The sequence below is a fragment of the Polypterus senegalus genome, chromosome 3 (assembly GCF_016835505.1).
Source record: "Polypterus senegalus isolate Bchr_013 chromosome 3, ASM1683550v1, whole genome shotgun sequence".
In the NCBI taxonomy this organism is placed as follows: domain Eukaryota; kingdom Metazoa; phylum Chordata; class Cladistia; order Polypteriformes; family Polypteridae; genus Polypterus; species Polypterus senegalus.
In genome coordinates this window covers 258,552,843-258,575,853 of record NC_053156.1, presented here as the reverse complement: position 1 = coordinate 258,575,853, position 23,011 = coordinate 258,552,843, and the positions used below count along the sequence as shown (strand labels likewise).

The 23,011-nt window shown below is 39.3% G+C and overlaps 1 protein-coding gene across 1 annotated transcript in view; it reads right to left on the bottom strand.

The window, feature by feature from the left end:
* Window positions 1–52: 52 nt before the first annotated feature.
* Window positions 53–23,011, bottom strand: part of gcfc2 (GC-rich sequence DNA-binding factor 2) — a 50,055-nt gene continuing 27,096 nt past the window's right edge. The window contains exons 9-18 of the mRNA XM_039748969.1: window positions 21,407–21,473; window positions 20,817–20,926; window positions 14,255–14,454; window positions 8,944–9,097; window positions 8,002–8,123; window positions 6,338–6,414; window positions 3,898–3,964; window positions 2,871–3,014; window positions 378–517; window positions 53–274 (exon numbers count right to left, since the gene is read on the bottom strand). Of these exons, the coding sequence (XP_039604903.1) occupies window positions 181–274; window positions 378–517; window positions 2,871–3,014; window positions 3,898–3,964; window positions 6,338–6,414; window positions 8,002–8,123; window positions 8,944–9,097; window positions 14,255–14,454; window positions 20,817–20,926; window positions 21,407–21,473 (1,175 nt within the window). The 3' untranslated portion in view covers window positions 53–180. The remainder of the gene's footprint in view (window positions 275–377; window positions 518–2,870; window positions 3,015–3,897; window positions 3,965–6,337; window positions 6,415–8,001; window positions 8,124–8,943; window positions 9,098–14,254; window positions 14,455–20,816; window positions 20,927–21,406; window positions 21,474–23,011) is intronic.

Here is a 23,011-nt window from a genome sequence, read left to right as displayed (position 1 = left end):
AACTTACCACTGGTTCATCTGCATGAAACCTAAAGTTTTAGCTTCTCTTTTACAGAAATAAAAGGAATTTTGCACTTTAAAATAATTTATTCAATCATCAAAATTATGTATTTTAAAAACTGTATAAAAAAAGACTATTTCACATTCATAACAGTTAACTCGAGTTTCAAAGTGTTTCTGCTAAATCAGGTTTAGATCTTCCAGGTGGTATTTTGCGACGACAGACTCGGCCTGATCCAGGGCTTTGATTTTCACCAACATTAACACAACATCCCTGCAAAGGAGAGAAAGAGAAGAAACAACAATCTGAGTCCCGCAACGCCTGCCGTTTAAAATCCTCATTGGTGACACGAAATGTGAAGATGAGGACGGATTACCTGACGCCCTCCTCTGCCAAGTGACTGCCGTGTAAGTTATGTGCCATCTGCAGCAAATACGAGCTGAAGTTCTTCAACTGAAGCAAACTGCACCTGCCGTCCACATCTTTGAACCATTGTTCTGGGAGACATTCAACAATCTGGGAGAAAAGGCCAACGAAATTCTCAGTGAAGACATTGAAATTGACAAGAGGCTGAACTGAGACACCCAGCGTGGGCAGCATCACTAAGGCCGACTTTATTGACCAAACAACTGCTAAGCCAAATCTTTATTTCGGACTAATACTAGTATTAGTCGAAGACAAAAAAAAAAAGACTCAACATTAAAAGCAAAGAAAAAACGAGTGAGGATGAATTCCATGTTTAAAAAAAATAAAAGGAAAAGACGATATATAAAACAGCAAGGCCTGGGTCAGGTGACGTGCCAGCCTTGCTTAACCTCATGTAGTGTCCTCCATTTCCCCTGTGACCGTCTCACTATTTAAAACTTTGCATTTTCCTAACATTTCTGTGCTGGACAGGAAGCAGGTGGAAAAACAAACAGAGATTCACAATGAGAGTTGTACACTCTACTCTCTCTATATATAAAAGCCTAAGCCTAAAAGTGCAACGATTTTATGTCACTTTTTTGTCACGCTTTAAATCAGTCTTATTTTAAAACCTACATATATACAGTGATCCCTCGCCATATCGCGCTTCAAGTTTCGCAGCTTCACTCCATCGCGGATTTTAAATGTAAGCATATCTAAATATATATCACGGATTTTTCACTGGTTAGCGGATTTCTGCAGACAATGGGTCTTTTAATTTAGGTTACATGCTTCCTCAGTTGGTTTGCCCAGTTGAATTCATACAAGGGATGCTATTGGCTGATGGCTTAGAAGCTACCCAATCAGAGCATGTATTACATATTAACTAAAACTCCTCAATGCTATAAGATATGCTTCCCGCGCTGTGCTTGTTTGCTTTTCTCTCTCTCTGACATTCTCTGTGCCTGACGGAGGGGGTGTGTGCAGAGGGGCTGTTTGCACAGAGGACACGGACGCTCCTCTAAAAAAATGCCGCTTTATCGCGGTGCATACTTAAAAGCCCAATAGCATGTATTGATTTTTTGATTGTTTGCTTTTATCTCGCTCTCTCTCTCTGACATTTTCTGCTACGCGCGCTCCTTTAAAGAAAGATATGTTTGCATTCTTTTAATTGTGAGAAAGAACTGTCATCTCTGTCTTGTCATGGAGCACAGTTTAAACGTTTGACTAAACGGTGTTATTTCATGTCTAGAGGGCTCTAATAATGTTAACAGTGTGGGAGAGTTTATAAGGGCTTAAAATATATAAAAATAACCATACAAACGTATGGCTTCTACTTCGCGGATTTTCACGTATCGCAGGGGGTTCTGGAACGCAACCCCCGCGGTTGAGGAGGGATTACTGTATGTTTGGTATCATTCTTTTCAGAATTTATCCAAATTTAATGTGATGTTATTAGATTTTCTGATTCTTATTCCATTTTTAAATTCTAAACGAAAATATCAAGAAAGTCATGGGGGAGCCTACCAGGCCGCAATTGGGGGTTGGGCACAAAAGGTGCGGGGGGGCTTGTACCATATCTTTAAATACAATCGCTTTCTCCAACGGAGGAGCTCAGCTGCGGGATAGATGGGGGCCCGCGCCCGCCCCCGGGATTGAAGAGCGAAGCGAGCAGTGGGCGGAGCCTCCTAGTATATACAGTATATGTTACGGCCAAAACCCGAAGTTCAGCCAGTTCCCGAATTGGCCAGCTGTTTCGCATTTTGGCCGCAAGGTGTGGCCAAAGTCCGAATTACTAGAAATGACCAACGTATATGCTACTTTGGCAGACAGTTTCACGAAGTGGTGAGAACTCCCTGGCTAGGTGAGTGCAGATTCAGGTGCAGATTCAGAAGTGAGTTTTCCATTCTGCACGAGAAACTGTTCACACTGGAATTCGTAGACACAGAAGAAAAATTACTACGAATCGTCACGTCTTCCCAATCACAGACCAGTGGCCAAGACTACACTTGATGCAATTGCACTATTAAGTGCGCAACAAATCGCTGCTCATGCCTTTTTTCTTCCGACTTTTGGCCGATTGCCCCATGCCATTTCACAAACTGGCCGGCCAAATCCCGATATTGAGGAAAAGATCATACATTGGCCGGTCAATTTACAGCGACATTTCCCGATTCGGCCACATACTTCCCACTTTGGCTGATTTCGGGTTTTGGCTGTAACATATATAAATTCAGATTTACGACACAAATTATTTCTCTTTTATTAGGGGTAATAAAATGGAAACAGAGTGAGATGAATACATGTAGAGTGCCTATAAAAAGTATTCACCCATTCAAATGTTTTTACATCTTATTTTTATACAAAAAGGGTAAAAGAAAAAGAAAACAACTCCAAATATCTTTAACACACACGTGATGCCGAGGTTTTATTTAAAGGCTAATAAATCGAGGCCACACGTTACCTTCTTGCATTTCTCCAGCTGGCCCTGCCCAGGACTGTTCAAAAGTGTTGTCAGCAGGTAACGATTGAGCAGCTTGTCAAGGCCCAGCTCCCTCACAGTATGTTCTTCTACCAAGCCATTCCACATCAGAATATTTTGTAAAATCTAAAAGTAAATACATACATTAGACACCCTTGAGAAATGAAATTAAGACATAATTCAGGTGTGAGGCATATAAACAGAATAAAATACACATAAACGGATAGTGAGCTATTCCATCAGTGCCATCTCATTAAATCATTTGTAGAAAGGTCTGCAAGAAGAACGATGTCTGATAAGACAAATGAATTAAAACTACTTGATTGTCTAATACTCTAAACGGGGCCATGTGGCTTCAGATAACTCAGTACTTTATAATTACAGTTTAGATTACAAATGTTAAAAAGTAAATTCAGCCATGCAGCAGCACCCACATAGGCTGGACCCAGGTTGGTGCTCCCCAACTCTTTACCTTTGTTTGTACAAAAGCCAAACTGACCAATCAGATTTCTCACACTCTACTCTGATTTTGAATACTGACAATACACCCCATAATAATTTAGCATGCAAATACACCAGCAAACCCTTCATCAATCCCTTTGCTTCATCCATTGCAGGGCTCCAGGAAACCGTTTTGGCCATACAACATGAAAGTTAGGGTTAGGGTTAGGACTGTAACCTCTAAGTGGATCTTCAGTGATCTTCATATGATAAAGTTTATGGATTGATTTTAATATTTATTGTTTCTGTGGCATAAAAATAACATATTCTATTTCTTGCCAAATCATTTTTTACACAAATAAAGGAATGATAAAAAAGCAAAGGAAAAATAAATTCCTTGTTGAAATGTCATTATACATACAGTACACTTACTGAATGCAGCATCACAGAGTGGCGACAGGTTGCATGCTTGTCACACAATTTGAATGTGACGAATCACTCGTGTTGTGGCACTATTTACAATTTGTAGAATTAAAAAAAAAAACAAAACAACACACACACATCTCACCTTAACAACTGACCAGAACTGTCTGTCTTGAAACTGACACTGCAAGGAACTTCGGTCTTCCAAGAGCCTAGGAATCAAAAAGATGACCATCAAAAAAAGAGAGAAAGAAAAGACCTTCCACTAGCTAACGTAATCATGGCAAGAAAAGCACCTTTTAGAACACATTTAGGATATTCTTTTCAGTGTGTGAAATATTACATATCTATAATCTCGTTCACTGAACATAGACTGGGCTTTTTAAGACAGTTCTAAATGTCTACATCTTGCTGTAATTCACTCCGTCATAGACAAGTAACTGGCTATGCCCTCTGTTGAGGACAGGGAACAGAATAAAACTTAAAAATATCTGCCGTCTCCTGCCATACGTGTACCGTCAGTACCATTCTTGTGTGTGTGACCCGCATTCCCTTTGTCAAGCACGTTCCTGTAAAACATCAATTTGAGGCTTTTTGCTCACCTCCTTTCTGCTTTAATCTTTCCTGCCTTTTACACTTTTACTACTCCTCCTCCTAGTGTGTCTCACACTCACACAAAGTGTCACACACATGCTCATGACGGGCAGCTGAAAAGGCTCAGGTGATGGTAATAGCCTGCCGAACCAGGAGTTGGTGCTGTGGTTTAATGCCATCTCTCCTCTTCCCTCTGCAGAACAGAGGCCTAATGTCACTGCAGTGCTGACATCACTTCTGTTGCCCTCCCTTCTGAACCCTGGCCTTCCTGCAGAAGACTACATATTCAAGAGGGCCACCAACTTAGTCCAGTTCGGTCTAGAACTACTGTCAAAGACAATATCCACACCTGTTTAACATGCTGCCATCTAATATACGGGTCTCACTCAGTGTGGTGCTCCCTGACTCTTTATCTTTGTTTGTATTGTCACACACGTGCGAATAGGAGACAGCTAAAGGGTCTGAGTAAGTGTAATGAAACATCTGACCGGGGGCGGCAGTGTGTGCTGACTGTCTTTCTCAGTTCCCTACAGAACTTTCCCGGGAAATCCTGCAAGGTTCCGGGGCCTCAGAAGACGTCACTTCCGAAGCCGGCCCCTTTGATGATGTCACTTCCGAATCCGGCCCCTTTGATGACCTCACTTCTGAAGCCGGCCCCTTTGATGACATCAGTTTCTCTCCAGACGTTTAAAGCCACCATCTTGGGCTAATATAGCCAGTTCTGTTGTGGACTCTGTTCTATGCACATCGTGCTTCAAAAACAAACGTTTGCAGCTGGGAAAAACAAAATATGGATGGCTGCTCCAAACCTTAATGATGTCTTTGGCGAATTATTATCACAGTATCCTCTTTCACAAAAGCCAAATTGACCAATCAGATTTCTCGGTGGAACCGGACACACACACACACTCTAGTGTTTTATTATACAGTAGATGGATCATACCATCACAGCTTCTTGAAGCTAATAACAAATCTTTAACAAATTATGCACCACACAAATCGTCTATACATCATGCAAATCGTATGTACATAAATTTTGACAAAGTCAGTGGAGAAATAAAGCTACAAGATACAACCAATTTTAAGATAAGAATTCCACCTGTCTCCATATATGCCTGAATTTGAAAGACCGCTCCAATATGGCAGATGCGTAATTGTACCACCAATAATAGGAATAGCAGACAATGCAGCATCTATGTGTGAATATCCATCTTAATAAAAGAATAAGTCTTTGTGTGTATCTATCGGTCCAGTTACTATGTCTCTGTCATTCCAATAGACCGTGCATCACAAACATTTGTAGTAATGCATTTCACTACAGCAAATGTTTGCTATGCTCCATCTGTTAGAATGAAAAATGCAATGCATTTTATTATTACATGCATAACTAAATACATTCCAATAGATGGTGCACATTAATGCTGTTTAATGGCATTTAATTATATACAGTAGTAGGTAATAGTTACATTAACACACCGATGACATTGTTATTATTCAGTTAATTTCAATTACTTTGTTTATTACGGTGATTCATATCTCCTATTACATAAAAAAGCTGAATGTAACCCTGAAACGAATCAGTAAAGCACTGAGAACAACACATTCCCTATTTGTCTTTATAATTTAATATTTCATGTGTCATGTTCTTTAAGGACTCAGAAAGAAAAAAAAAAGTGGATGTAATACCCACTGAAGATAAACAAGCCCATCTGCTGGACGCTGTGCCAGTTCCTGCTCAGCAGGTGCACCCTTCCTGCCCACCCACATCTACAGCTAATGCATGCCTTGTCAATCATATGCACGCCATGCTGTACGTATTGTGTGCCTCACATATGCCTTTCCATGTCCGTCCTAATGGCTTTCCAGGAGATTAAGGAGTTTCTTTATATATGCAGAACATTACGTTAAAAAAACCACTTGCTTGCGATGTGTTTGCATTTTGGGAGATTCTGTCCTAGCGAATCACTTAGCACGGAGTGTACAGAACATACCTCTTAGAATAAATAGGAATAAATGCATCTTCATCAACTGCCGTTCTCAGTCTCGAAATGACAGCATTCAGAAAGCTCTGCACAGAAGACAAATAACAATATGACTGTAGAAATAATCGTTAAATAACCTGTTACACTGTTTGAGTATTAGTGGATGTAGAGAAATCATTACCTAAATTAAAGATGTCTGATCTGCTTTAAAAACAGAGTCAGCTTATCACACTTAATAATTAAGGGCCCAACCACAAATCAATGAAAGTGTTAACCCAATTTGTTGCGCATTTATCAAAGCTAGTTTGAAATTCTGTGTTTAAATGATGAGCAACGCAATCTGATTAGTAGACGTCTGAGCCGGCGTTTGTGAAAAATGACAAAGCAGTTGACTGACTGTGGAGTGTCACAGCTCAAGAGAAGGAGGCGATACAGTATGTAATGTGCAACAACAACAACATTTCTTTATATAGCACATTTTCATACAAATAATCCAGCTCAAACTGCTTTACATGATGAAGAAAGAGAAGACAAAATAAATAAGAATTAAAATTAGGGAAAACATATTTAACATAGGGTAAAAGTAAGGTCCGATGACCAGGAAGGACAAAAAAAAAAAATCCAGACGGCTGGAGAAAAAAAATAAAATCTGCAGGGGTTCCAAGGCCATGAGACCACCCAGCCCCCTCTAGGCACTCTACCTAACATAAATGGCCTCACAATCAGTCCTCATTGTATTGTGTGCAGAAGAGAAGTAGACTAAGGTGGTCTGGGGATATAAAACAAAAGGAAGAGGATGACTGGGTGAAAAGGTAGAGTGGTAGAGATTTAAGGGATGAGGTCAAGAGGAAGGCTACAAAAGGCGCCGTGGCAGATGACAGGCAATGACTGGGTGTCTTCCCAAAGGATGCCAAGGAGTGGACGAAAAAGGATATGGGGAGGAGTCAACTGACGTGGATAAACCTGGAAAATGGCAATTAAACTGGTGATGATGGGATTACAGGTTACGGAGTTACCATCATACAGGCAGACAACAGAGTTTTCAGCTGGCTAAACAGAAACACATGTTGTGTGGCTCTCAATTTAGCTGCTTAAGCTTATGGCAGTCCTATCTCTCTTTAACAATGATGATGATGTTGCAAACCTTCTCAGTTTAGATCCTGGCAATTTTGGCCAAGACATGCCTGCCATAAAGGCCAATGGGGACATGCAGGATTTCTCACATGTGGGCCATAGCAGGAGGGGATTGCCCTGTTGCATTATGGTGCCTTTTCCCTTTCTCTCTAATCTTTTTCGGAGTCACTCCTCTTGTAGCTGCATGATACCAAAGTGGATGACAGACCACCACTTGTCTCCGTCCTCACCGAGAAGAACCTTCATGTAGTCCTTATAACCAGTTGTCTGACCTCCAGCAGATGGACACTGTCCATCTCTTATTTTGCTCATACAGGACTTGTCCTCCGGATGCCACCACATCACATCCCCAGACACGTCCCAAACGCAAGTCAAAGGGCATCGTGTGTAACCCGTGAACAGTTAAGCAGTATTTTCAGTGCCAACAAAACTAATGCACCGCGTTCCTTAAGTTACGTTTTGTGCTACTCTCCTTGCCCTTGCTTTTGGAACAGCTTGAACTGAAATTAATCTTTAAATGTATATTCCATTGTCCAGACCTGGGCAGCTTTGTTGTTCTCAGTCCCAAAGGATGAATATTTGGCGTCCATCTTCTTGCAGAGGCTAATCAGACATCTCGTTTGTGTTGATGAAGAAGGGTCCCACATGTGTTCAACAAAACCTGCCCAGAAAGAGGAAAACACACGTTACAAAACTAAAAACGATCCTTTTTACCTACAGGCCCCCTAAAATTTCAATGTAGTATTCTCAGAATTGGAGGAGGTGTAACAGCTTTTTCAAACCTACATACAAACAAAGGCTTTCATATTTCACACACCGACACACCTTACATGCACACACAACTGTTATGTTTTGTTCATCACTGCAGTAACCCTTGTGTCTACTATGCAGGGCCACTGGACGTAATAATACCTAACCTAAGTGAAGAGGGAGGGTAACCAATTCTCTCTGCATTTCCATTTTTCAAGAAAAGATTAATATTCAAAGACAGCAAACACAATAATAAGAGACACAAACATAGATTCACTTTAAGTTAATTCAAGCAAAATTGTGTAAAAAAAGCTCGCCACAAAAAACAAAACACACTGACAGTAGGATATGGCACCAGTTACTTCACATTTGGACTCTCTTTACTACACAAAAATGGTAAAATATGCTTCAAGAACAAATCGCTGTCACAGTATATCTGTATACAAACAATTAAAAAGAGAAAGATAAATACACCGATCCAACATGGCCCTCCATCTGTCAAACCAGACGTGGGCAGGAGTGGGCTTGTGTTGCTCTAAGCAGTTTACATGCAGACACCAAATGTAGGCAACGTGCGAACAGCTGAGTGAAGTGCAAACAGCGTACTGCTTTGTTATTGGAGCAATTATGTAATTTTGTTCATTAGTGTATGCAACTGATCTTTGCTGGTACCCAAAACTCTTCCACCACCAGAATGTAAAAATCTCTTCTCGTTTCAAAGTGAAGCTGACCTTGCAGTTTTGGTATTAATACTTTATTGATGACTGAAGGTAGAACTTTAAAGTCTGGGTTATCCTTGACTTCAGGATTTTCAGGTTGCTTGCCATAGCAAAATTCTTCTACAGCCAGGTACCATGACATCGACTCAAAATCTTCACAGTCTACCTGCACGAAATTGAACTTTAAATTAGATTAAAATATCAAACAATCAAGTAGCAGTCACAGTAGAGTCTTCTGTAAAAACAGTGCTTGAATCTTTCAAACATAGATAAGCAAAATAAGGACTTCTCAGTAAGAATGTACACATATTACACATTTTCAGACAGGAAAACAGTAAATAGCAGTTAATGTATAAAGTAAACTTATCACACTTTTATAATTTTTACTACAAACTCTGATTCTTTACCAAATTGTTTCATTTGCACAGTAACAGAACAGAAAACTCTCATGCAATTCCGAATAGGACACCCATGTTCGGGCCCAGCCAGTACTTGGATGGGACAACAACCAGGAAAAGGTTGGGTTGCTGCTGTTAGAGGTGTTGGCAAGGCCAGCAGGGGGGATTGCCCTGTGGTCTGATTATGGATCTCAATGCCCAGTGCAGTGACAAGGATACTGTGCTGTAAAAATGGTGCCATCCTTTGGATGAAACATAAAACTGAGAGACCTATGATGACTCTCTGTGGTCAGAAGAGATCTCTGGGAACCCTTTGTAAAGAGTTGGTGTATCCTGATGTCCTGGCTAAATTGCCCATCACGGCCTAATCATTCTGGCCCCCTAATCATCCCCTGTCTCTAATTGGCCAACTGTCTCTCACCCCATCTCCACCTAACAGCTAATGTTTGGTGACCACACTGGCACAAAAATGGCTGCCATCGTATCACCCAGGTGAATGCTGCACATTCGTGGTGGTTGAATTTGCACCCCACTCACTATGTAAAGCTCTTTGAGTAATGAGAAGAGCGTTATATAAATGTAAAGATTTATTATAATCAGGCCAAAACAAGAATCACAGGTTTTATTTTAACACAACCATTTCCTGATCTGCAAAATTAACAGATTCATCCAAATGGCTGCAATGGCGTGTCTACCAAATATGCACTCAGACTGGGTGAGTCTGTTATTTTCTCTTCTTAGTTAAACACAGTTTAAGAATGATATGTAAAATTTTGTTTTCATTTATACATTAAAGACTTTGATTTGCTGACCACTAGGTAAAAAAAGATCAAAGTTAAACACACAAATATTTTACACTGGAATAGAATAAAACTTGCAAAAAGATAAAGAAGTATGAATACTTTACACTGGCACAGCACTCCAAAGTATAGGGATGTTCAATAATTTATCTGCCCATTTATGAAAATAAAATCTGATGGTCAAACTCGCCTCATTACTTTTCAATGCAATTTCCCTCGACTTCACTTACTCCACTTTGCCACCAGTGATTTAATCTCTTTGGAGTGGAAGGATTCATTTTAGTTCTCCAGCCAACCTGTTACCACCGCCCTGAGGTCATTATCATCAGGATATTGCTGTCCACATAGGAATTTTTTCAAATTTCAAAATATCACTGGGGCCAGAACTGGTTAAGCTCTGTGAAGCTATTGTACATTCCCTGACACCAATCATTTGTGGGAAGGTGTATAGTCATAAAGTAGCAACACGCCTGCTAACAGTTTCATACGACATCTCTGTCTGAATGCCTCATGCAATGACTTTAATTGCGGACATGTAGGCTTTCTCCAGTGTCGGGTGACTTGTGGGATGTGACTTGCAACAGCACAGCACTCTTTGTGTCCCAGAAATCTGTCGCCATGACTCTTCTGACTCACCAATGCACTGTTTTGTGGGCTGAGGACTAGGGAATCAATTCCCGGGAAAGGCCAAGCTTGCATATATAGCGTGTAAAATTCGATCAAGAAATAACAGAGTTATAGTTGAAAATAATTAAGTGGCATGGTTTTTTGGCCCACGGTGTAGTGTGTTGCCGATTAATTCAGTCAACAACAGTCCAGCAGCTAAGACTGAGCACAGTGTACTGGGAGGAGTCTGCACTCTGTAGCTCACAAATGGCGGGACAGGGCAGATTTCATTGACGTCAGCATTGAGAACAGCAACTTGAAATTGCAATGCGTCAGTCTGTTGCATCCGTATTATCTATGCCAAGAAACATGCCATCACAGAATGATGACAAGAAACTGGATGCATCAGTAAAAGCTGAAATGGCGGTGTTTCAGAGCAGCGGCAAGCTGTTTAGAACAAGTGTATCAGTATCTGATGACTGTGCTGCCTACTTCAGTGGAGGCAGAGTGTGCTTTCTCAGCGGCTGGCAAACACCGCATGAAGCTGCGCTCTCCCCTGAACGACTGCACGCTGGACACGTTGTGCTTTCTATGCTCTTATTACCGCAACTAACTAGATACATGTACTTACAGTATATGGCAGCATGAACTGCTTGTAGATAAGGTTACTCTTTTATTGGTGTCAACATATTGGAGCAGTTTTATTAAAAATAAGTGTTGGTCATTCTAAAACCGTTCACATGTGAGATGCCCATGGACTGTGTCATCCCTGGTAGGCCGGGATTCCCGAATTCCCGGGAATGGATAAGCCCATCTGGGAATGGATTCCCTACTGAGGACTCTTCCTTGGTTTCTGGGTCATGGTAGTGATCCCACGTTTCATTCCCAGTAACAATCTGCGAGAAAACATCAGTGGGATTTTCTCTAAGATGGTCAGAGATCTTGTGATTGAATACCTGGCAACATCGTTTCTGATCCGGTGTCAACTATCGGAGAACCCATCAGGAACCAATCTTAGACATCGCCAAATGAGTATGGATGACTGTGAAAACTGTGCCAGCTGAAATGCCACGTTCATTGGATAGATACAATCAACAATAATCATAGCCTCCACTTTTTGGCACATTTCTTGTTAAGATGCCTCCATGATGGGGTCATTTTCAAATGATTCCCGAGTCCATTTGTATTGTTTGACTTAAAACCTCACCTTATAGTACAAAAGTGGATGATCACCATACACAACTTCAACCTCTCATGGATCTCATTTGGCTTCTTCCTTTCCTTAGTAAGGAATTTAAGGATAGAAAGATGCCCCCTATATATCAACTTCTTCAAAGACACCCAGGTAGATGTGTTTGCCATCCTCTCTCTCCGAGTGCTTGATATGAAATGATGTGTCATTCCAAGATGTCCTATAAACTGAAATTCACTTTCAATTTGGATGCACTTTTGAGTGCTGTTAACTCACGGATCTGGAGTCTTGGGTTCAATTCTCATGTCCTGTTGCTGCCAGCGCAAGTTTTTCTCTGGATACTCCTAAGATAGACACTAAGTTGACTGACCCCATGCAAAGTGTCGACATGAGTGATCTTTGACAGACAGCCGATTCCTGCTTGGCACTTAACGCTGTTGATATAGGCTCCAGTTCTCAATGCCTGTGGACTGGATGGGAGGGTCTTAAAATCTAATGTTTAATCTGCAAGATTTCTTTGTTTGCAGTAAAACATTGTATTACAGTTAAATTTAACAGTATCACAGTAATTAATTTATACTGTAGTTTGTATAAATTTACTAGCTCTGAGGCGGCTAGCTGCATTTCGGATTACAAAGGGCGGACTTGAGCTAGTTTGAGTGACATACTCCCAATAACAACTAAATATGCTTGTCTGGTGCTTTTGAATGCTTAAAATGAAAGTGTTTCATGACACTGTGGGTTAGACGGTGAATTTACTTAAGGCCCTTTGGCATTTTCTTCGTTCAGAGTACAGCGCTCCTAAACTCTTAGGTCACATTGTCTCTTGAGGCACTTGCTTACCGTCTGCTTTTTATCAAATGCATTCACAGCTGAATGAAGAAGTGACGCAATTGCGCAGCACAACATATCAAGCGTAAGGGCACAATCAACTAATCGATGAAAGAGACTATTGGCAACATTTTTAAATTAATTTGATTATTATTGATTATGATGATTAGTTGTTGCAACCCTAGCACAAAGCATCTGCAAATAGATCAGAAACAAAAAAGGCATTCCAACTGTGCCCAGAGACTTCAAATAATAGAATAAGCGAGTCTAACGCCACCACTTTGAAGCACGGACAATGTGTGGACTGATGACCAGAACTCTTTGAGCAGAATTTTTTTTGTTTTAAACTAATTGCTTGTTTGTAAACATTTGTTGTAGTTTGTTTGTGGTTATCATTCTGTCTTGGTCTTTTATTATTCGAGGCACAGTAGTTAGTACTGATGCCTTACAACTAAGATCACATTTTTGGTCACAATAATTGCTCTAGCATAGCTGGTAAGCACTTCTTTAATGCTCAGAAACATTTAAAAACAACTGCACACTTATAATGCATTTAAAACTAGTTCCTAATTCCCCACTGACTTCAATGTATTTCGCCAAGTTAGGTGAAGTTCCCAAACATTCCTGCAGTTTTGCCAAACTCTGTAAAGCAAACTCAGCAGGGTTTGCCCATCATTATCATTTGTATGTACAACACTAATTATCTGTGATAATGCATTTACTATACAATCCATCCATTATCCAATAATCCTAAAAGAGGAGGAAATGTCTCAGTGAATGCATTTAAAGGATAAGTTCAGTATTTTTCAACTTGAAGTTATTTCTTTACAAATATGGTATATAGGTATTTGTCATGCAAAATTGTACTCTAAGGTAAAGTGTTTCCTTTAAATTTAAAAAAATATACTGTATATACATAATCAGTCCTGGCATTTTATAATGTAACCAATTGGGCGCAGAAGGCCCCGGCAGATAATGGATATTGTCACTGACTGGCTTTCTGGCTTCTGCGATGGCAGCTGGAAGGTAAGGCAATGAGAATATCTCAAGGAAGCCACATCTGTGGGACCCTCCTCCTATGTTTATATTGTATTTGTGAGAATTTGTTACACCAGCAAAAGTCCCCCAATATTCAGTCAATACTGATGACTCGCATTACCCATAGTCACAGTTGGCCAATTGTGGTGTATCGTTCAGTTAGAAAGAATTTGGAGTGAGGCCATTAGTTATTGCTGAAATGTTCTTCCCCTGGCTCTCATTTACTATAGGCTAAGCAGAAATGTCAAATTGGTTTTGTATAGTGCGCTAATGATAAATGAAAACCTTAAAAACATTTCAAACTGCATTCTCATAAAACAAACAAACAAACAAATAAATGTTTATTATAGAATGCACGGAACACGGTTTATTTATGACTGCTGCACTTAATTAAAACATGCTAGTCTCAAATGAATAAATCAATTCCTCCTTCCTCAGAAGCAGCTAAAAATAAATACCTTTAAGGGATTCCAGTCGATAAGGCAGTGCCGAATTAAAGGAGCAAGGAGTTTTGGAAGACAAAAGGATATGTAAGCATTATAGTAGGAATCCGGAAATGTGCTTCTCCATCGGTCAAATTTTACTAAAATGTTTTTGATGCAATAGAAATCTTCATTCACATCATTAAAGGTCTGCTTTGATTCACTTAAAACAACACCTGAAAGAAAGAAAGAAAGAGAAAATTAGGCAAGCTGTAATATTGTTGCTAATTTTGTCTGTCATTCAGTTTATCGTGATGTAGTGACATTTAAGGCTGCATTTTTCCTACTGGTAATGCAGTGGCTCTTTAAATTGGGCCCAGTACCTGGAGATGATTTTAGGTTTATATACAGCAGACACAAGCCAGCTGCATTTAGTATCCACTTAGGGGATGTAGAATTTATGTATGATTTATGAATTTATGTATAGATGTAGGGGAATTTACTCTTCATTTAAATGCACAAGTACACTATCAAATGTTCCCATGAGTTTTCTACCATTTTAATACCAGTGTTGGAAGGCTACAAAAAATATTACACTCCAACGAAATCATCATAATTCATTACTTCAAAAGCTTAAGATAGGAATTATTACTAACAATATCTTGCTGTAAATCAATGTTTTAAGTGGAAGAAAATACAGGTAGTAGCACATGAAAAAGTACCTCAGTTTTAGTATCAACATTATTAAGAGTTTTATTAATAACTAGCCACATCACCTGCTGAAGACAGGGAATAATATATTTTTAAATAAATGATATTTGCCATCTTAAGCCCTACATGTACCTTCAGTGGTCCACATATGCCTTTTCTTAATATCCTTCCATTCCTGTAAAGCCTGCTTCTCTGACTAGCCCATTTCGAGGTACCTTGCTCAACTCCCCGTCCTCCCCCCACTTCTTCATTACCGCCAATGGTAGACAGAGCCCCTCATTAGCTTTGTGAAAACATCATTTGTATCCTTGCAAATGCCGTCTTTGAAGGTGGCTTTCAGCGCGCCTCATGCACTTTTTACTCCTCCTTGTGTATCTCTGTCTCTTTTGTCTGGCACTTTCTCTGCCAATCAAATTACCAAAGCCAACCAGACTGCTTAGAGGGACCACTCAACCACATACACACAGAGTAGATAATATAGTAGATAACAGAATAACAACTTATTATACACTTAATTTTATTATTATTACAAAATGTTACTAAAGACTGTTGCTGACTGTTTTAAAGGTTGTGCTGAAACTTGTCTCCACCAGAAGGAATGCTAAGTTCTGCGTTCTGCAATGCGTTTATAAAAACAGGCCTCAGCCCATCTGTTGTGATAATCATTGAGTCGATTTAGGAAGATTTTTTTGCCCTCATCGTTCCCCCCCTTACTACCCCACCACTAGCTTCACATGACTTCACATACTGTTGGTAAGGAGTCTCACCCTAATTTTACATGTGCCATCCTTTATCTAAAATAACAACTAAATTAAATAACATTTTTAACCCTATGGTATTCCTCTGGTATATTTACATGCTTGCATATATTTGATTTCAGCCAATTCCCTTTCTTAGAAAATATGTAATAAAGCCATTGCACAACTTGTACAGGCATCTACTGTTTGAATGTATAATGCATGTAACCTACCATTATTTTTAATCAACGTCATTCATTTCATTATGGCCTCAAAAACTAGTAAGATTTGCTTGTCCTGTTTTTGTTGCATTGCAACTGAAACCAGAAGGTACTGCAGTGCAGTGAGAAGCTGAAAATGATCTTAACTTTAATATTCCACTAATACACTGAAACACACAAGTAAATATCACTTTAAAAGCCTCCAGGCTTAACTTACTAATTCTGCATCTGTCTGCACTAAAATGTGTTACCAGCTTAATTATCACTGTAATTTTCACTTGCCACTTTTAAAAATATCTGCTCCACAGCTAACTGGCATTTGTCTTCCAGACGAGCTGCCAAGTGAATTTGCTGTGTCATGTTCTTTAACCAAGCAATCCATGCACAAATTATGATCACAAACGTTACTAGCTGATGTTTGATTATCTTCATCCTATCTTAATTAAGACTAAATGGTGCTTGTCTTCACAATTTGCATTATAATAGAAGTTCAAGTAATGCATGCCCCTCAAAGACTAGTGGGTACAGTGTCTCAACAAACAACAATGGATATACAGTATATCATACATCATTACACAGCATATACAGTGCATCCGCAAAGCATTCACAGTGCATCACTTTTTCCACATTTTGTTATTTTACAGCCTTATTCCAAAATGGATTAAATTGATTTTTTTCCACAGAATACTACACACAACACCCCATAATGACAACATGAAAAAAGTTTACTTGAGGTTTTTGCAAATTTATTAAAAATAAAAAAATTGAGAAAGCGCATGTACATAAGTATTCACAGCCTTTGCCAAGAAGCTCAAAATTGAGCTCAGGTGCATCCTGTTTCCCCTGATCATCTTTGAGATGTTTCTGCAGCTTAATTGGAGTCCACCTGTGGTAAATTCAGTTGATTGGACACGATTTGGAAAGGCAAACACCTGTCTATATAAGGTCCCACAGTTGACAGTGCATGTCAGAGCACAAACCAAGCATGAAGTCAAAGGAATTGTCTGTAGACCTCCGAGACAGGATTGTCTCGAGGCACAAATCTGGGGAAGGTTGCAGAAAAATTTCTGCTGCTTTGAAGGTCCCAATGAGCACAGTGGCCTCCATCATCCGTAAGTGGAAGAAGTTGAAACCACCAGGACTCTTCCAGAGCTGGCCGGACATCTAAACTGAGCGGGGGAGCAGGGCCTTTGTCAGGGAGGTGACAACCCGATGGTCACTCTGTCAGAGCTCCAGAGGTCCACTGTGGAGAGAGGAGAACCTTCCAGAAGGACAACCATCTCTGCAGCAATCCACCAATCAGGCCTGTATGGTAGAGTGGCCAGACGGAAGCCACTCCTTAGTAAAAGGCACATGGCAGCCCACCTGGAGTTTGCCAAAAGGCACCTGAAGGACTCTCAGACCATGAGAAACAAAATTCTCTGGTCTAATATGACAAAGATTGAACTCTGGTGTGAATGCCAGGCGTCACGTCATGCCAGGCACCACTCATCACCAGGCCAATACCATCCCTACAATGAAGCATGGTGGTGGCAGCATCATGCTGTGGGGATGTTTTTCAGCAGCAGGAACTGGGAGACTTGTCAGGATAAAGGGAAAGATGACTGCAGCAATGTACAGAGACATCCTGGATGAAAACCTGCTCCAGAGCGCTCTTGACCTCAGACTGGGCGACAGTTCATCTTTCAGCAAGACAATGACCCTAAGCGCACAGCCAAGATATTAAAGGAGTGGCTTCAGGACAACTCTGTGAATGTCCTTGAGTAGCCCAGCCAGAGCCCAGACTTGAATCCAATTGAACATCTCTGGAGAGATCTTAAAATGGCTGTGCACCGACGCTTCCCATCCAACCTGATGGAGCTTGAGAGATGCTGCAAAGAGGAATGGGCAAAACTGGCCAAGGATAGGTGGGCCAAGCTTGTGGCATCATATTCAAAAAGACCGGAGGCTGTAATTGCTGCCAAAGGTGCATCGACAAAGTATTGAGCAAAGGCTGTGAATACTTATGTACATGTGATTTCTCAGTCTTTTTATTTTTAATAAATTTGAAAAAACCTCAAGTAAATTTTTTTCACATTGTCATTATGGGGTGTTGTATGTAGAATTCTGACGAAAAAAATGAATTTAATCCATTTTGGAATAAGGCTGTAACATAACAAAATGTGGAAAAAGTGATGCACTATACGAGACACACTAATGGATTTGTCAGTATGAGTTGCTACTGATTAAACATATTATCTTATATAGTAACTTTCTTTGGGTTTCTTTGGGTAAGACTGCTCATGATCCTGAACTACACCTCAGAACAGAACTGTTAAAACATTCCACAGCATCCCCCTCTGATGTGTAAATGAAAGTGTTGTCGATCCATTTCTTACAGAAGTTCATGACCATCAATTTGATAAGGTTGATACTACAGGAGAGACTGCTGTCTTGGCACCGATGTGTCAGAAGGTAAATTTCTCTTCTGTAAGCTATACCATCATTGTTCGTGATCAGGCCTACAAACTCTGGCATCATCAGCAAGTTTAATGATGTACAGTAGTTCGAGCTGTGTCTGGCCACATAGTCAGAGGAGAACACACTGCTCATTGGTGCTAACTAAGCACATGAGGAACCTGAAGTGATGCTCAGTCTGGAGGAAATGGTGCGTCAATCCACCTATGCTGGGGTCTTCCAGTTATCAAGTCCAAAATCCAAATGCTGAAGGTGATACTAAGACTCAACTCTGAGCTTGGAAATCAGCCTTTATAGTAAAACTGTGTTAAATGCCAAGCTGTACTCTCTAAACAGTATGCTGGGGTAATGTTTTTTATTAACTAGGTGTGCAATAGCAGTATAAAGTGCAAGAAATGTTACATTCTCTCTTCACCGGATGTAACAACATGCAAAGTTGGAGTTGGCTCAAACTAGCTGGAATATTCCATTTCATGTATCCTGGCACCAGTCTATGAAAGCATTCATAATGGGAGTGACTGCCACCAGTCTCTTGTCATTAACTCCACTGTTATTGTCTTTGGCAGGGAGGGGAGTATTGTCTTTTCAACAAAATCACCATGACTCATTACTTCAGAAGCTTAAGATAGGCACGGATACCAGAAATACGCTGCAGTAAATCAACATTTTAGTGGAAGAAAATACAGGGTGGTAAAAGCTAGTTTATCTTACTATTGCTATTATTACAAAATATAAAAGAATGTTAGTGACCACCATTTTAAAAGCTGCACTGCACTGAAACCATCTTCACCAGAAGCAATGCAAAGGTCTGTGTCCTCAGCCCTTCTGTTTCATTAATCACAGAGTCCAGTTATGAAGACCCCAAACCCACAACCCCACCACTTCCAAAATGTAATTAAAAGTGTTGGTCTTTATTTATTAGAATTTTAGAAAATATTAACATAAGACAAAGCATTTAGTGAGTTATAGTTTTTCTTGTCTGCTAAGGACTCTGCCTTTTTTTTTTTTTTTTAAGTACTTGATGGACTGTTTTCAAACATATTCTCATTTTCTGCAGTACACTATATTTTAATATTTGAATGCATCAATTCAGATATCAACAGCATTTATTGCTTTGAATTGTTTTTTTTTTATTTCTGCTTTATGATGGTGTGATCTGTGACAAAGGAGTACTGATTAACTGCTCTAGAAGTTGGTTACAAAAGGAGGGCCAGGTGCTTACGCTATAAATATGTGCTTTTATATTTTGAAAAGGTGAAGAAAACAAACCAATAAAAGAGTAGTAATACTGCATGTATGTGCAAAATGCATGCTCTCCGTTACACCTGATGACATACTGTAAACATTAGCACGGATACAGATAAAAGAATATTAAATGGCCTTACACTGCAGACTTTATATTGTAATAATTTAAATGTTCACATTTAAAACAGTTAAGATATAGTGGGTTGGACAATGGATGGATGGATTATTGCACTGCAATCTAAGTATGGGGATAATATCATATAATGGAGCCTACGGAATTGCAATCCCCTACACGAAAAAGTAAACTTGAAATTAAAAAAATGACAATAGTGAAAAGAACTCGTTGATGGTTTCAGGAAATGCAGAGAAGATATCCTGATCATCAGCAAAATTATCAGCTGCTTCACATTCCTCACAGTGTGCTGGGACAATATAACCAAACAAGACATAAAGGTCATACAGATGGCTGCAAGAATGGCACCAAAACATACACACTACACAGCCTGCTGGTGGGTACAGCAATATTAAATTCTGGTTCTGAAGGTTCAGACACAAATCTATGGAGTCAGTGACCAAAAATTGCTTCAATGTACATCTTAGCCTAAGACTAAACTGGAACACTTGCTGCTTGATAATCCTCAGTTTCTACAATAAAATACTGTATATGATGGTAACATCTTGCTTCATCACACTCCATGGCTGGGACGAGTTCAACAACTTATTTTCGAAATCAGTTCAGTTTAAAAAAAATAAATCAAACTCATGATACTCCTTTCATAATAATAGTCAACATTTTTTCAGAATAAAAAGGCACAGACTAACAATGCTGAATCACAGCACATTATCGTCGAACACACAACATGAAGAGAGTGCAAGATCAGATGCATCAGAATTTAATGTGAGAAATGGCACAGCAGGAGGCAAGTGCCTTTCAAAGAATACTGACTGGCTATCGGTGTCTGAGCAGATTAATCAGTGTGCTGTCTTGTGAGGAGGGGTTGTAATGATTTCATTTTATACTTACAGTTTGAAATTGACACCACCCAGCAATTGTTTATCCATAATTCAAACCCATTCCTCCACCAGTGTTTTATTAGCTGCACTTTTTTAATTTCTTTTATTCGTGATGCTATATAACGTCATCAGTGTTAAAATATATTTAGCATGCAGCCAACATAATAATATTTCGGCCTCAGCAAGACATACAATTTTTGTAATAATCCATACCTCTTCTTTCCATGAACAGTTCTGTTTCTTCAGTTTCATCATCACTGGATAATCCTTCATGATGGGTGCTGCCCTCTGCAGTGTTTTTTCTCATCTGCCTTCTATGTGCTCTAAGATTAAATATACAGTACATGAAATAAATGGCCTGTGTCAAAAAGCTTTTTTTTTTAGATTTCACATTACACACACAAAGCCAAATATTATTTGTAAGAAGTTTGAGCCATTTATGTTTCTAGTTGAATGAACTTCCTTGTATTACTCTTTTAGAGTTTTAATGTTAATAAATTTTGGCATTTCTGAATTTTTCTAAATCCTGTGTACCTTTTGGATTAACTGATCCTTTATCTTCTCAATTTTCATTATTATAGCACATTCGGTACTCCTGCAGATGTAATTTTCAATTACCTACTAACAAATATTTTGGTCAGATGCCTGTCATTCCTTATACCCTGCACACCCACTTCCTAAAAAAACATACGGCATGCTACACTTGAAGTGTCCTTGGTGCTGTCACATGACATTTTATGTAATAAAAAAAGAAAAAATGATTATAAGGTGGTCTTAATGTCCGATATCAGTGGTTAACTTACCTTCTTTGTTCTAGCCTTTCTAGACAGGCGTTCTTTTTTTCACAGATGCCAGATAAGCTACTATTATCTATGAAAAGGGCAAAACAAGAATAAAACAAAAAAGAGCATGTTATGGCTGACATATCTAAATAAGTAAATAAAATAAGCAAATGTTGTGCACTTAATGTTACAAAATAAACAATAATCATGTGTAAATCTTGTTTTATTATTAGTTTTTAAAAAGAACACCTTCTGAAATACAAATAACCTTTACTTAAAGTCATGTGGCTCTGATACATCCAGGTGGAATGCTGTTAAACAGGGTCCTTAATGTTAAATTCCTAAGTGAAATAATTACATTCAGGGCTGGAAAAATCCACACGTGTGACAAGAAGTGATCTTATCAAAGCTTACAGAATAAAAGTCAGATTGCTTTAAATTACACAAAAGAAGACCAAGCTATTTTCAAGATTTGTTTACTGTGTGGTTTAATAAGTAATACTGTGTAGAATTAAAAAAGAAAGAAAGAAAGAACATTAATGTTACAGTGACTTTATTTCAGATCTATCAGTCTGGCTTTTAGGTGTTTTCATTAAGTTGAGACTGCCCTCCTGAAAGTATTTAATGACATCTCTCTTATTACCGACTCAGGTGGGGCAGCAGTCCTTGTCTTCCTAGACCGGTCTGCAGCTTTTGACACTAGTGACCAGGAGATCTTGAGCATCTGTGGGGGGGTTAAAGGGTCTGTTTTTAACTAGTTCAGGTCATATTATACTGGTGGACACTTTTAAGTAACTTTCAATTTATCTTTTTCGTCTGCTACCTCTGTAAAATGTGGTGTTCCTCAGGGATCCATTTTGGGTCCTATTATATTTTTTTCATCCTATAAGAGCTATTTTTAGGAAGTTTAATATTTCTTTTCACTGTTATGCTGATGACACACAGGTTTATATTCCTCTGTGCAATTCTACAATGAATTGTCTGCATAATTGTCTTGTAGAACTGAGATCTTGGATGGCTGACAATTTTCTTGATCTAAATCAAAATAAAACAGACGTGCTGATAGCTGGTCCTGCAACCAAAACTCAAATTTGTGGACTTTTGTAAACCTCAAGTTTGGAATTTTGACAGTCACCTCTCTTTTGAGAAACAGATTAATTCTCTGGTCAAGAGCTGCTTTTTCTAGCTTTGTCTTTTAGCCATGGTTAAGCACTTTTTATCTCCTAGTGATCTTGAAAAAGTTACTCATGCCTTTTATCTTTTCTCGGCTTGACTACTGTAACTTACTGTATTATAGGATCAGTAAATCCCTGATACGCAGGTTGCAGTTGGTTTAGAATGCTTCTGCACATTTTTTGGTAGGGGCAAGAAAGTCTGCATCAGTATTTCCAACTTTAGCCCCTTTACGCTGGCTGCCAGTTGAATTTAGAAATGATTTTAAAATTTTGTTGGTGGTTTTTAAATCAAAACATTGGTATGCTCCTACGTATTCATCTGAATTATGTCTTATACAGCAGACATCCAGAGAGCTTAAACCTGCTGGTCAGCTGTCTCTTGTTGTACCTCATACTAAGTGCAAAACAAAAGGGGACAGGGCTTTTACAGCTGCTGCTGCTGCTCTTCTGT